The 16,123-nt window shown below is 42.4% G+C and overlaps 1 protein-coding gene across 1 annotated transcript; it reads right to left on the bottom strand.

Moving 5' to 3' along the window:
* Positions 1-4,165: 4,165 nt before the first annotated feature.
* LOC124010884 (inhibin beta B chain-like) lies at positions 4,166-14,473 on the bottom strand. The gene is made up of 2 exons (XM_046323637.1): positions 13,275-14,473; positions 4,166-6,546 (listed from the first exon to the last, which is right to left on the bottom strand). The coding sequence occupies exons 1-2, from the start codon at positions 13,687-13,689 to the stop codon at positions 5,771-5,773; spliced, it is 1,191 nt and encodes a 396-aa protein (XP_046179593.1). The 5' UTR covers positions 13,690-14,473; the 3' UTR covers positions 4,166-5,770.
* Between the last annotated feature and the right edge of the window lie 1,650 nt (positions 14,474-16,123).

Below are 16,123 nucleotides of genomic sequence, written 5' to 3'. Positions count from 1 at the left end.
ATTAGGTTAGTATTGTGGAGTAACTACAATGTTGTTTATCCATCCTCCATTTTCTCCTATCACAGCCACTAAACTCTGTAACTGTTTTAAAGTCACCATTGTCCTCATGGTGAAATCCCTGAGCGGTTTCCTTCCTCTTAGGCAACTGAGTTAGGAAGGATGTCTGTGTTTTTGTTAGTGACTGAGTGTATTGATACACCATCCAAAATGTAATAAAAACTTCACCATTGCCCAAAGGGATATTTAATGTCTGCTTTTTTATTTTTACCCATCTACAAATAGGTACCCTTCTTTGCAGAGAATTGCAAACATCCCTTGCCTTTGTGGTTGATTCAGTGTTTGAAATTCACTGCTCGACAATGGGACCTTACAGATAATTGTATGTGTGGGATACAGAGACCAGGGAGTTATTAAAAAATCATGTTCAACTCTATTATTGCACAAACGTTTACTCCTGAGCTTATTTAGGCTTGCCATAACAAAGGGGTTGAATACTTATTGACTCAAGACATTTCAAGACATTCCAACCACGATGCTCAGCTTTAATTTTTAATTCATTTATAAACATTTTCAAAAACATAATTATGGGGTATTGTGTGTAGGCCAGTGACCAAAAATCTCAATTTAATTCATTTCACATGGAATGGTATTTTTCATATCCAAGAAGGGGACTCTCAGGCCAAGCCTCGTAATTCAGTCACCATTTCGAAGATTTTTCAGGACAGAAAAAAGTCCCTACATAACGAGAAGAAGAAAGACAGAAGAAGAAGAGAACTAACTACAAGGGAAGGAGGGAGGCTAGAGTCCATAATCACAGTCCATAATCGACGGGTACCTGTGTTCACTTTAAAGTTGTCGAAGAGAGCGTTATCTCTGTCATAATAACAGCGTTGAATCCTCTCTTGTTCCTGTGTTCTGTCTTTGAAACAGAAGTTATAGACGTGTTACGTTACCGCATTCCATTGAAGTGCACTCGTAGAGCGTATAAGGTTCATTCGTGCATATACACTCAGGGATTTTCAACACCGCACGCATCTCCCTAACGTTTACAAGAATGTGCCTGTTGTTGTGTATAGATCAATCAATAGTTTTGTTGAGAACTTGTTGCGAACTTTGACTTTCTGGTCGAGAACAACATCGACTTGTCCTGTCACCCTGTCAAGGCCACACCCAGCCATCTCATTGAGGTTGGAGTGAGGAGGGGTGACGTTGGAGTTAGGAGGGGGAGGTTGGAGTTAGGAGGGGGAGGTTGGAGTTAGGAAGTGGGAGAGGAGGGGAGGTTGGAGTGAGGAGGGGCGAGGTTGGAGTTAGGAAGGGGGAGAGGAGAGGTTAGGTTGGAGTTAGGAGGGGTGACGTTGGAGTTAGGAGGGGTGACGTTGGAGTTAGGAGGGGTGACGTTGGAGTTAGGAGGGGGAGGTTGGAGTTAGGAAGGGGAAGAGGAGGGGTTAGGTTGGAGTGAGGAGGGGTTAGGTTGGAGTGAGGAAGGGGAGAGGAGAGGTTAGGTTGGAGTTAGGAGGGGTGACGTTGGAGTTAGGAGGGGTGACGTTGGAGTTAGGAGGGGTGACGTTGGAGTTAGGAGGGGGAGGTTGGAGTTAGGAGGGGGAGGTTGGAGTTAGGAAGTGGGAGAGGAGGGGAGGTTGGAGTGAGGAGGGGCGAGGTTGGAGTTAGGAAGGGGGAGAGGAGAGGTTAGGTTGGAGTTAGGAGGGGTGACGTTGGAGTTAGGAGGGGTGACGTTGGAGTTAGGAGGGGTGACGTTGGAGTTAGGAGGGGGAGGTTGGAGTTAGGAAGGGGAAGAGGAGGGGTTAGGTTGGAGTGAGGAGGGGTTAGGTTGGAGTGAGGAGGGGTTAGGTTGGAGTGAGGAGGGGTGACGTTGGAGTGAGGAGGGGTGACGTTGGAGTTAGGAGGGGGGGAGGTTGGATTTAGGAAGGGGGAGAGGAGAGGATGAGTTCAGAGTTAGGAGGAATGAGAAGTGGGTGGAGGAGGGGTGAGGTTGGAGTTGGGTCAAGTCACTAGGGGTCGATGACAACATGTTATGGCTCTTCAGATGTTTCTTTGTTGTCTCTTGTTTTAGCTATAAAGCCCCTTGAGAGGGGAGCTGAGTCAATTCCATGAAACCGAAGAGCATTCCTACTGTACAGAAGAGGCCACGTGTGACATATTTGTGGATATTGGGGTAGTTTATAGTACTGAAGGGCAGAAGGGTCTTGGGGCATGCAAGGTTTTTCTGATTGAACATGTAATAAGACGCTCTGTAGGTTATGACTGGTATACGGTTTGATGGGTTCAGCTAAATGAAAACCTGCAGCTACATGTTCAACCCCAGTTGAACCTATAACCAACTCACAGAGTGATAAGTCTTGTATATAGCCCACAGATCAATTGCATAGGTTATGGCTAATGACATCTCACTAAAATATCTTCAAAAGTTATTAGAAAATGGAACACATGACTTAAACAATAACTGTCTTAAGAGGTGTTATTGACTGGTATGAGCTGGTGCATACGCTGACATAGGGATTTATGCTCGTATGAATTTATGATCTAAAAATGAGATTAGCGAATCACCATACCATAAATCAATATACCTTTAGCAACATACGCTTGGCTTTAGCTGTGTTCATGCCATGTGATTCTAATCGGATCATGCTGTCAGTTAGCGTCAAAACACAGAGCTGGCCTATTCCCTGCCTGCTTAGCTCAGCCTGCTTATTCTCTCTGCCTGTCTCTCTTTGTCTCGCTCTGTCTGTCCTCCCCTCTTTGTCTCTCTGTCTCTCTCTCCATCTCTCTCTCTGTCTCTCTGTCTCCGTCTCTCTGTAATTTAGGAAACATCTCTCTTTCTGTTATTTCTCACTCTTGCACTCCTTCGTTCTCTCCATCTCTGTCCCTCCCTCCTTCCTTCCTTCTCTCTCTATCTCTGTCCCTCCCTTCCTTCCTTCCTTCCTTCCTTCCTTCCTTCCTTCCTTCTCTCTCTCTCTCTCTCTCTCTCTCTCTCTCTCTCTCTCTCTCCCCTTCTCCCTCACAACATCAGATTATAACACTGACTCATCCCTTCACTGCCAGATTGAGAGACAGTCTGTTTTTATCTGAAACATGTCAATTCACCCAGTTGACAAAGACACTTAATTCCCTTGGCAGACAGTGATAGATACATTTAAAGTGATTATCTTACTGATGGATGTGAGAGACACAGCATCGTGTTTTCAAGAGGCCTAGGCTGTCATGTGTGGTCTCCTGGCATTGGTGTGTGTGTGTGTGTGTGTGTGTGTGTGTGTGTGTGTGTGTGTGTGTGTGTGTGTGTGTGTGTGTGTGTGTGTGTGTGTGTGTGTGTGTGTGTGTGTGTGTGTGTGTGTGTGTGTGTGTGTGTGTGTGTGTGTGTGTGTGTGTGTGTGTGTGTGTGTGTGTGTGTGTGTGTGTGCGCGCACGTGTGTGTGTGTGTGTGCGCACGTGTGTGTGTATGCGCGCACAAGTGCTTGTGCGTGTGCAGTCCTGCCCTGTCTGTCTCTCTCACTGATTCTGACGTGTGAGGTATTTTGTTCATCCTCAGGTTGACACTGAGTTGCGTTCTTTAAAAACACTACTGCAAAACAAACGGGAGCCTATAAGTAACCAGATCGGACGCTATCAGCTAATGCTGTTGATTGCTTCTGTTTACCAATCACTGAGAGTGTGACCTAGGGCCAACCACTTGAGTCCTGGAGCCCTGCCCAGATTCACTCTGCACTAATTATTGTGTGTGTGTGTGTGTGTGTGTGTGTGTGTGTGTGTGTGTGTGTGTGTGTGTGTGTGTGTGTGTGTGTGTGTGTGTGTGTGTGTGTGTGTGTGTGTGTGTGTGTGTGTGTGTGTGTGTGTGTGTGTGTGTGTGTGTGTGTGTGTGTGTGTGTGTGTGTGTGTGTGTGTGTGTGTGTGTGTGTTCAAGTTTGAGTGGTCACACGTTTAACAGCTAGATTAGAGTTGACCACTCCTGCCATATCTTACATAGAGCGTTGGACTAATAACCAAAAGGTTGCAAGATCAAATCTCGAGCTGACATGGTAAAAATCTGTCGTTCTGCCCCTGAACAAGGCCTATGCCATCATTGAAAATAAGAATTTGTTCTTAAATGACTTGCCTAGTTAAATAAAAATGGAAATATCCCTCAGAAAGACTCAAGGGAGTTCCAACCTAATTCAGAATAAGACATTTATTTTTCAACAATTACAAAGAACAAAATATTTTTAAATCATATTTATATCTTACATCAGCTGTACAGAGATTACGTGTTTTTTCTAAATGATTCTGGAACAATAACTGAACTAGAAAACCTAAGAGTATTTAAGTCGATGAAAAAATATTTGTCTATACAAAATAGAAAAAAATAACTGAAAATGGAATCCATAATATTGTACCCTGATGCAGTGTTTAGGCCTCTTATCTGGTCACAAAGTACTTTGCAAAATAATACCATTGCCTCTTATAATAGCAAAAAAAATAATCTTAGCCTCTTTGGTTCCATGATTAGGTATAATACATTTGAACAGAACTCAATTTGCTTTCTATAAAAATATTTTTTTTCCAATGGCAGTTTCTTTCTTTTTTAACTAATCACGCAACTTTTCAGTGCAAATATTGTAACTATCATTCACTTTGAAGAGGAAGCGAAAGATTACATTTCAAGTACTGGTAATAGTTAATAACTGTAACTAAAAGTTCAGTTTGTCTGGTGTCTGTGGGTCAATACTATACATTGCATACCTCGTGGGGCACTTATATTTAAAAGGATTGTGAGCAAGGGTCGGTGTACCACATTGTACTCTTTAAAGGCATTTCAATCTGCAAGTGCTATTTAATGTGCATTAGGAAGTGCTATGCTGCGCCAGGACTTTAACCAAACAACATGGCAACTCTTCGCTTTTGATTGGCTGACTGAAATGAGAGGTTGTGCTTTGGCTGTTGATGAAATGTCGACTCTTCCCGTTCAAAGTGTGAACGAAAAAGAAGAAAGGATTCAGAAGGAAGTAACAGGAAGGTCAGTGTTTCTTCCCTCTATTGTCACTGTTTCACATCACAGCTTAAACTCCCAGGTTTTGATGACAGTTCCGCTCACTCTTCTGACATGGAAGCCATTTTGATTTCCGGATGCTGGCCCGTGAAATGTAAACGTTAAACTTTTTTATTTTTTTACAGAAAAATGAAATCTTGTGACACATCGACAAGATGTATTTCTTGGTAGAAGTGCTGAAGTTGTACAAGAGGTGAGTTGTCGGGGCTTTCACTATACATTTTGCACTCATACTTTCTTGAGAGAGGCGTGGTTTTGGAATTGTCTATCAGCAAGCGCACCTCCTTCATAATCTCAGGCTCTTTTCCACCTTGGTCAGAGTATCGAAATAGAACTCTCCATTTTCAGAATAGAAATGGCAATCTTGGAAAAGATATAATGCGATAAGTACCATTTAGTTCCAATCCCTCTGATAAGGACACCGACATGAATTTGCAAACACATGTTCACAAAAAATGGGATTGAATCACATGTTCATATGTTGGCAAAAGAAAAAAGGCTTCTACCAGAGAATATTATTAACAAACATAAATATATATACAAGTGTTTGTTCAGGCATATGTGAGAATGAGTGTGTAGGATATGTGTGAATGAATGAAGCTGTGTGTGCATGTGTGTATGCCTTATAATTGTCCATAAATATCACTTTGATTTCTATAATTCATTTTGGAATATCCTTTTCTTGTTTACAAATGTTCATAAAAGTCCACTTGAAGCACGTGCGGTCTCAACTCAAGCGCATCCACACTCCTCCACGATCATATTGGGCACGTCTCTCTTGACGATGTTGTATTCATCGTCGAAGTAGAGCATTGACATGGTGCTGAGCTTGGTGGGGATGCAACAGGAGTTCATGGAGCCGGGGCTCATGCCTCTCATCCGATACTGATTGACCACTGCAGTGTGGAAGGACGACGCCGACCCTGGCACTCCTGCCATGTACGGTGGACAGTTGCCCTCGCAGTAGTTCCCAAAGTACCCCGACGGCGCGATGATCCAGTCGTTCCAGCCGATGAGGCGGAAGTCTACGTAGAACTGCTGCCTGCAGCACAGGCTACTGCTCCCGTCACACTCCAGCCCCCTCTTCCTGATGCGGTGCTTGTTGTCCGCTTGCCGGGCCTGTACGACTAGAAACGGCCTGTGGGACTCGTCGTTCTGGTTCACGAGGATCGGGAAGACCGCCAGGTCCTCGCAGCCCTCACAGCGCACGTCCAGGTTCTGCCGCCGGCCGCCCTTCTCGAACACCATTTGGATAGCGTTGGTCAGGGGGAAGGTGTGCCAGCCGCTCCTCTTCAGCTCGACACGCTTTTCCACCAGGCTCCACTTGCTGCCAAGGCCAGGCTCCTGGTAGTACACCTTGACTGTGACCTTCCTCCTCTGGCCCATGTCCAGGGTGTTGGGAAGCAGCCTTAAATACAGCCAGAGGGTGGCCTGGGTCACGTACAGGTGCTGGTTTCCCTCATTGGAGATCAGGAAGAACAGGCTGGATTTGGATGATACCTGCTCATCTGGGAAAGACAGGAAGAGAGTAGGAAAAGGTCTGTTAAAAGTCAGTTTAAACCTATAAAGGTCAGTATGGCAATGCTAAAGAAAATAGACAAACACACAGATTCATTGGCTATATGGTGTAAACAAACATCTTTCAAAAACCTTACTGCTATTGGACAAAGCGTCAAGAAGATACTATCACACTGGGTGGTCCCAAGCTTGGATTGTTGGATGAATAGATGGACAAGAACTGGGCACATTGGGAACAGTTCAAGAGTTTGGGATTAAATTGAGATAGGCGGTTACTATGGCCTCCCTGGTTATAGCCTGTCTTAATGTCATCTTTATCTGGCCTGGGATGTAAACAGAGTTTGGACTGGTACTAAAGGGATTTACATTTACATTTATGGGTGTACACTGGGAGACGGCTCTAACAGAGACACTCAGCCTCTTCTTGGTCCAGGGCCCGTACTCAGAAAGCGTCTCAGGGTGCTGATCCAGGATCAATTTTGTATTATAGATCATCATGAAAAAGAGGGGGGACCTGTTCCTAGATCAGCACTCCTACTCTGAGAGGCTTTATGAATACAGGCCCTGGTCTTGTCACATAGGCCTACATGAGGTCTGCAACGACAGTGCAGCATCAGCAGGTCTGAAATCAGTTCCAGCTGGCCCTTGCTTATAGGGAGCCTTGACTGTGACATGACAGTACAGATCTGGGATCAGGCCCACTTGAAGTTGCCCCTGGCCCTGAGTCAGGCTGGGTATGGAGAAGAGGGTTTATCAGGGCCAAGTACAAAGGCTCAAAGGCTTTGCTGTGAATACTGCAGAAAAACGAGAGCTTACTGAGCCTAACTGCTTACACAATGCACAGTAATGTGATGTAAAGGAGGCAAAGGCATAGTAAAGCCAGGCACATTGAGTGAAGAGGAGCACAGCTTCACTGTGGATTAATGATGAAGGAAAAAAGGAATTTACATGAAACTAGCTGGCCTTCCCAACAACCCAACTATCACCACAGAAACCTTTTCTGGCTGCACAGTGTGTGCCAATGTTTACTCGTTTTAGGTTTGTGCCATATTGTTTTCATGAGTGGGTAGGTTCGGGTTCGGGTAGGGTCAGGGTCCAAAGTCCAATTCAAATCTAACTTGCACTTGTCACATGACCAAAACAACTCCTACTCGCCCACACTCACTGACTTTGCCTGGTCAGGCTCCCTGCACCACCGTGCAGCTGATCAAGAGAAGATCTGAACCTTGAACTACCTAAAGAAACCCAAGAGACAGTGACATCTTCAGTAGCTAAGGCAGTAACTGAAATAGATGGTTTCTCCCCAGGCCTCCAGTGAGAGTGAAAACCTCGAACCTGAGAGACCATCAGCAACACTCTACATAGATACTCTGTGACTGACTGAGCAACATGCTGTCAGGTGAAGGAAAGTTGGAAAACGCACACATGTCAAGGGTCACCTCTCCAGCCTGAACAGTGAGCTGTGCTGCCTGCCTGTTTGCTTGCCGCCCAAAGCGAGGGGACCCGACCTGGGCAGGCCTGGGCCCCATCGTCAGGCATCAGCTATAATGGAGGCTGCCCTGGCCTGCTCAGCCAGTCTCCATCTGCACTGCCTCACACAACACAAGACAGGTAATCTCTTTGTTATTACTCAACTTAAAGACTTAGTCAACAGACAGCTAAAGACCACACTCTGACTGTACAAGTACCAGGCCATGGGTGGCAGCACAGCTGTCAAGACGTGACCAACAATAAGCAAAACGCTAAGTCCAAGTGTCTCCTGATTTGAAATGGAGGTTCTATTTATCTTCTGTTTACCAATGGATGACTTTGATATATTACTGTATCAGTTATTTCTTCTTTCAACAGGGGAGGCGGGAAGAGGGGGGCTTTGTGAAACAAACCTAAGGGGTCCATTTTTCACTCGGTGAGTAAAGAGGGAAATTGTCTCAGATGGAACAGGATACTCAAGAACGGAATACTCCCCAAAAAGACACATCCAATCAGAAAGGGGTTTGTCAGGTGATCTTATGAGAGCTCCAAAGCAGTATACAGCATTCTTTCTTTATCCTTCTCAGGGACAGAAACAGAGTTGCAGAGAAAGCGTCTTCAGATGCTATCACTATAGCTGACATTGTGGCATCTTTGTCGGGCGACTGCTGTAGTAACCGTACGCAACAACGGCAAATACAAGGTCTAACATACAAGCATGACGAAGTCAATGAGTACTGTGCAGGCAGGAACCAAGTCCCACTCTAGGACTATATAAGGGAGATGGTCCCTCACACCATGCATTTTAATATGGAAGAGTCAGTGGCAGTGAGTTCACCATTCCAGTTCACTCTACATTCAGCATGCATGGTTCTGGCACAAAGCGCTGACCTTGTGTAGATGTACAGCCATTCTACAGCAGCCCTTCTTTCAGGTCAGCTTATAGCTGGTACCAGGACTCTCAACAGAAGATCACAGTCGAATCATATTATGTGGGCGGCGTTCAGATGAAACGCTCAGCATGGGTGAACATTAAGATTTTTATCAGGTGTCCTTAGATTGTGCAGTCAATCTTAGAGAAAAGGCTTCCAAAAGAATTATTCAGCTGTCCCCATAGGAGAACCATTTTTGGTTCCAGGTAAAATAACCCTTTTGGGTTCCATATAGAACCCTCTGTGAAAAGAGTTCTACCTGGAACCCAAAGGGGTTCTACCTGGAACCAAAAATGGTTCTCCTATGGGGACAGCCCGAATAACCCTTTTAGGTACTAGATAGAAGACATTGTGCTAAGTGTATTTGAGAAGTACCAAACAGGGTTGGTTTTGAACATGTCTCTGATCAGCTAACCAAATCACTGACACTAATTGTGTTGGAGAGATGCGCAGCCGGTTAGAGAAAATCTGGGGTGACTTAAACTGCTATAAAAATAAGAGGCAATAAGAGGTTTGATTTGAATACACGTGGGCCCAAGCAGGTGGTATCATTGATCATTTCCAGTCCCCCTTTAATCATCTCTAAGCAAATTGTTCTGTGAGCTCTTCTCAGTGCCACGACCAGCTGGTAGCAGCTACCACCCTGGGTAATACTGCCAACTGGCAAGGAGGGCAAAGAGCAACAAAAGGAAGGAAACCCAACTGAATCTACACAAATGTACAGTACAAAGTTACAGAGATTTTGTGAATAATGTGAAAATATTACGGGGCTTCAAATCTTTTTGGGATTGTCCACATCATTCCTTTGAATGTGAATGCGATATTATACCTACCCTTAATCTATTCTGTTGTTTTGAAGATGAGTGCTATGCGGCTGTTATAGTGATTTTTTTGTTGTTGTGAGTCTCTAGGGGTGTGAACCTCAACCCGAGGACACACTTTTTCTGTGCTCACACTAACAAATGCTTGGTTGTTTGGTTGACCTAACTGCTGGGTTGCAGGTGTTGGGTCACTTAGTTGGGTTGTTTTCTTTTAAAACTGCTGGGTTATTGATGCTGGGTTATTGACGCTGGGTTATTGAGATATGACCCAGAGGATCTGAAGAATGGAGGCATAGTTTAGTAGGGGGCGTGGCATTCAGATAGTTATTTTTAGCCACCTGAGCAAATGTCATTCCTGTTCATCTGTTCTGTTGAATAGCTATCACATGCTATGGTTAAACATGGACTTCTTTGTAGCTTTAATGATGCTTATAGAAGTGTATGAGTTCCCTAAAAGCCACTGTAAATCCCATTGTTGGGACACAATAAGGTGGTATACCTTATTATAATATGTAATAATATATATATTTTTTTAAATATATAAAAATCTATATATATATTTGCAGTATGATGAACAGGAATGTCATTTATGATGTTAGATAAGGTCTCTGATACTAACAGTTGTCCTCTCAAGATGAAGCATCTTACTGTGACTACAGTTGATGTCTGAAGTTTACATAAACACGTTTTAATGACTCCAACCTAAGTGTTTCAACCACTCCACAAATGTATTGTTAACAAACTATAGCTTTGGCAAGTCGGTTAGGACATCTACTTTATGTATGACACAAGTATTTTTTCCAACAATTGTTTACAGACAGATTATTTCACTTATAATTCACCGTTTCACAATTCCAGTGAGTCTGAAGTTTACATACACTAAGTTGACTGTGCCTTTTAAACAGCTTGGAAAATTCCAGAAAATGATGTCATGGCTTTAGAAGCTTCTGATAGGCTAATTGACATAATTTGAGTCAATTGGAGGTGTACCTGTGGATGTATTTCTTTGCTTGACATCATGGGAAAATCTAAAGAAATCATCCAAGACCTCAGAAAAAAAATGGTAGACCTCCACAAGTCTGGTTCATCCTTGGGAGAAATTTCCAAACGCCTGAAGGTACCACATTTATCTGTTCAATCAATAGTAAGCAAGTACAAACGCCATGGAACCACTCAGCCATCATACTGCTCAGGAAGGAGACGCGTTCTGTCTCCTCGAGATGAACATACTTTGGTGCGAAAAGTGCAAATCAATCCCAGAACAGCAAAGGACCTTGTGAAGATGCTGGCGGAAACCGGTACAAAAGTATCTATATCCACAGTAAAATTAGTCCTATATCGACATAACCTGAAAGGCCGTTCAGCAAGGAAGAAGCCACTGCTCCAAAAACGCCATTAAAAAGCTAGACTACAGTTTGCAACTGCATATGTGGACAAAGCTCGTACTTTTGGAGAAATTTCCACTGGTCTGATGAAACAGAAATATAACTGTTTGGCCATAATGATCATCATTATGTTTGGAGAAAAAGGGGGGAGGGTTGCAAGCCGAAGAACACCATCCCAACCGTGAAACACGGGGGTGACAGCATCATGTTGTGGGGGTGCTTTTGCTGCAGGAGGGACTGGTGCACTTCACAAAATAGATGGCTACATGAGGATGGGAAATTATGTGGATATATTGAAGCAACATCTCAAGACATCAGCCAGGAAGTTAAAGCATGGTAGCAAATGCGTCTTCCAAATGGACAATGACCCCAAGCATATTGGAGGGGCTATCACAAAGCCCTGACCTCAATCCCATAGAAAATGTGTGGGCAAAACTGAAAAAGCGTGTGCGAGCAAGGAGGCCTACAAACCTGACTCAGTTACACCAGCTGTGTCAGGAGGAATGGGCCAAAATCCACCCAACTTATTGTGGGAAGCTTGTAGAAGGCTACCCGAAACGTTTGACCCAAGTTAAACAATTTAAAGGCAATGCTACCAAATACTAATTGAGTGCATGTAAACTTCTGACCCACTGGGAATGTGATGAAAGAAATAAAAGCTGAAATAAATCATTCTCTCTGCTATTATTCTGATATTTCATATTCTTAAAATAAAGTGGTGATCCTAACTGACCTTAAGATAGGGAATTTTTACTTGGATTAAATATCAGGAATTGTGAAAAACGGAGTTTAAATGTATTTGGCTAAGGTGTATGTAAACTTCAGACTTTAACTGTACCGCACCAGACACGCAACTATTGGTCTCTTACAGTACCCAAACCAAAAACAGATTGAATGCATCGGTCAGTTACAGTACTTATAGAGCCATGTCATCATGGAATGCTCATCCATCAGAGGTTACACAGGCAAACAGCAAGTCTAACTTTAAAAACAGATTTAAAAAACATATTGTATCACAACGCTTCTCCTATTTCTAAAGATCTAATTTAACTGTACTGTACATAAAGAATATTGATATGTATATGTGAATAGTGTTTTTGTTGATTCTTGGTGTGCTTTCCTATATATACACACACAACTATTTTTATGTTTTATTTAATGTAATATTTTGTGTTGTTCTTGTCTATTACTATTCTATACTTTGTCATGTATTTGTAGGTTTCTATGTGGACCACAAGAAGTTGGTGGCACAATAACAGGGAGGATGGGCTCGTGGTAATGGCTGGAGTGGCATAGGTGTGATGGTATCAAATACAACAAACACATGGTTTCCAATAAATGTCAACTGTTAATTTGACAAAACCTGGATCCTTCTAGCCATGACAATAGCTAATGGGGATCCTAATAATCTAAATTCAAGGGTGGCCAATAAGATGTAGCTGAAAGCCACGCCCCTAATAAGACACGCCTCCTGAAAATGACCTAAGGATTACATTCAAAAAGGCCAAGCTGCTTGGTCCACCCAGCATGCGAGTCAAAAAAAATACCCAACTGATGGTTAAATTAACCCATGTTTGGGTAATCCCAACAAACCAACATGTTGGGTTATTCACCCAACCCAACTGGCTGGGTCAAAATAACCAAACATGTGTTCTGTCCACTAATTAACCAGCGCTGGGTTACCAAATAACCCAAAGTGTTTGCAGAATAGATTGGAAAAAATAATAATTTAAAACAGAAACAACATTTGGTTTTGTTTAGTTTTATATTTCAAGCTATTTGACTGACTTGTCCTGTATGCATGGAACCCGCATCAGTTGATGTCTGGTTTCATGCTCCCCACCCTTTAAATATAAATATACAATATTTAGAAAGTAGGGTACTACTATGCCTACTGTGAGGAATTTGTGAATGTATTATTTTCAAATCACAGAGCCGTTCTGCTCTTAGCGGGGAATGATGCGCTACATCACCTTGGTCTAATGTTTAGTCCAAACCTTAGGCACCATACCCAGCTTGGTCTTTGCGTAAAAGTGGTTTTATTTGTTCATTTTTCCCTAATACAATAGAGTAAACGGTAGCTTGCCTGTAATATATAATAATTACACACCTGTCTCTGCGAAACTGATTATCTCCGAGCTTTCCTCCAGCACGTCATTGGCATTGCTGGTCGCGTGTCCATCCAGATTCGGGATTTCTACTCTCCCATCCTCGCGCACTTTACCCGCGTGTAGTTTCCGAAGCGCAGTCACCATCGCCGCCTTCGGGATAGGATGGGTGATGTTGGGTCTTACCCTCATCTGTAACCTGCTCAAGATATGCCTTTTCACCGTTTCCAGAAAGTCAATGTCCACCTGTCCCGATTCTTCGGGCTGACCGATGCCACACGAAGAGCAAGTTTCCTGAGCTCCGGTTTGCGTCTCCATTCCCGGCAAAGGGTTCAAGGATCCCGGCGCCGCTTCTTTGCAGCGGACAGACAGCACGCAAGCCACAAATAATGCCACTTTGATTATACAGTTAATCATTTTCTTTACGAAGAAGAAAAGTCGTGATATTTGTAGTGCAATAATTAGTTTTCTACTATAAAAATGTATGCACAATATTTCTGTCAAATGTAGGCTATTCACTTGGCGTTTTTAAGAAAATACGATTTCGAATGAAAAGAAAGATAATGTTGTAGAATCCCGTTAGTCCGTATACTTTGTAAGGAGTCCAAGCAATAATAAATATTTCACTCAATTCAGACGCATTTTGATGGAATTAACTATTCCATTCACCGTAACTTGAAATATTCCCCTTATTTCGTGTCTGTTTTCATTCCCGATGTCTGTCACTCAGTTGACTTCACTTCAGGGGCACATTGGGAGTCAAGTCCGTTCTGCTTGTCTCAATGCCTTTGCTTCACCCTTTCAAGGTAACACAATTTAAAAATCAGTAGGCTACCATTATCCGTCAATTGAGTTTCAGTTCAATGCCTGACGTATCATGCCATGGTTTAATTGAACTGCAATTCGCAATAATCATCATTTAGAAACGAATAGAAGAGGACAAACTAAACGAAAGGAAAAATCACCCATTGGTTGATAAACACAAATCAGGATATTCCATAAATGGAAAAAGCTGAAGGGTCGGTCAAATAATAACTTATCGCATATTGTAGCATCCAGTTTGTCATTTGCTTTGGACTTATTCCTTCAGTTTTTGTTCCTGTGTATCCTTATTCAAATTCCCCTTAATTGGATTTGAATTCCCGATATGAAATTGCCCTGATATACTTGAGCACAAAGAGGTCTAACGATCGGACGAACCTTTCTCTTGCTATGTCGATTTAGGAGTCCTCCATAGACTGAACGTTTTTATACAAGGAGTTGAAACCACGTGGGACGTCCCACCAACTAAACAGACTCCTAGTATTTGGTAGGAGATTATGCGTAGGCTTAAGGTAAACTATCCTCCTTAGCTCTCCTGTCCAGAGAAAATGCTTATGGCCCATGCAAAACGAATTAGGAGAGATAAAAAAAAACGTACGAATTGAAGTAACCAATTGTTTACCAGACTGCCTGATGACTTGTGCACAATACATAGAATATATATAATGCATTGATTTGCGCACAATATATAGAATCATTAGCATAGGCTATCTTTACAGTGGAAACTATCTACTTTAGAAATAAGAACCAGGATTACATCAATAAACTTCAATTATATAATGAATTCACATTTGATATGTTCCTTATGAAGCCTGTATGTCTAATAGCCTAGACAAGACCATGTTTTAATATAAAACATTACCATCAACACATGCTATCCAAATGTACTGGGTTTAGTTGTTGTTGCCTTTTCATGCATCAAACAAATATGAAACGCGTTCCCTATAGATGTTCCAAATGAAAAAATAAATAAATGGTACCGACAGATTTTTGACAAGCCTTTCTTGTTGTGGCTTACGCATGACAGCATGGCGACCATAAGCATCTCCCAAACAACACTGGGTGAATTGGAAACAACACCAAGGTAATACAAATTAAAGCGCCAAAAGGTGACCCTGCCAAGGCATCACTTTTATTATGTTAAGTGATACAAACACATTGACCAATTCAAGTCAGAGCTCTGTTTTGTCGTCACTCAAATATGAGTGAAATATAAGTCTAATACATATATCACATAATACGTTTTACCGGACATTGGCAACAGTCATTTGTGAATGCCCAGCAATTGTTTTATGTGCGCTCTCCCAACACAAAAACAAAAAGATCAAGTTGAAAGTTGTTAAATGCTGCCACCCTTCTACTAAATATTGCAACTACACATTGTATGAATCGTACACATTTTTTTACAATCTGCAGCCAGGCAAGGCAATAAACCGATAGGCCTGAGCCATATAGCCTATATAGGCATATCTATCTAACAGTTGAACAATAAAACAATGAATTTACAGCACAAATCATGAAATTTACTGGATAATATTGAGGGAAAACAATGCACAATGACTGTGTAATTAAGTCATTAATTAGGTAATTATGTGTGATAAATTAAAACGTTTTCATCCGTTTCTAATTGTCATAGACCTATAGGCCTAGAGATAATATCTGTAATAATAACAATAATAATATATACGCCGATGTATTTGTCAAACGCAAGTCTGTGCAATTAAGGTCCTGGAGGGCAGAAACACTTTTGGATTCTGGTTCTACCTGTAGTTAATTGCAATTACCCATGAGGCCTAATTTATAAACGTTGCGTAGGCCTATTTACCAAATATATAGGCTCCCCAAAAACACGTGTGCGCCACTAAAAAAGAAACTGAACTTGATCTGCGAATGTTCTTAGCTTTCGCAAAGTTAGACCATGCGTACGCACAGTTTCTAGTGGTTGGATGAAGTATTGCCTTGCAAGCAAGCAGCCGAGTATTTCGAAGAGTGAAGATCAATTTTTCTGCAACTTTGCATTCTAAAATAG

Source organism: Oncorhynchus gorbuscha, linkage group LG23 (genome assembly GCF_021184085.1).
Source record: "Oncorhynchus gorbuscha isolate QuinsamMale2020 ecotype Even-year linkage group LG23, OgorEven_v1.0, whole genome shotgun sequence".
Classification (NCBI taxonomy): Eukaryota; Metazoa; Chordata; class Actinopteri; order Salmoniformes; family Salmonidae; genus Oncorhynchus; species Oncorhynchus gorbuscha.
This window is presented reverse-complemented; position numbering and strand designations above follow the sequence as displayed.

What these genes read in the sequence shown, in the direction of transcription:
- LOC124010884 (XM_046323637.1), bottom strand. Translation starts at nt 13,689, where the DNA reads ATGATTAACTGTATAATCAAAGTGGCATTATTTGTGGCTTGCGTGCTG. An exon ending in AATCAGTTTCGCAGAGACAG is followed by an intron (nt 6,547 to 13,274) that starts GTGTGTAATTAT and finishes TGTCTTTCCCAG; the next exon opens with ATGAGCAGGTATCATCCAAA.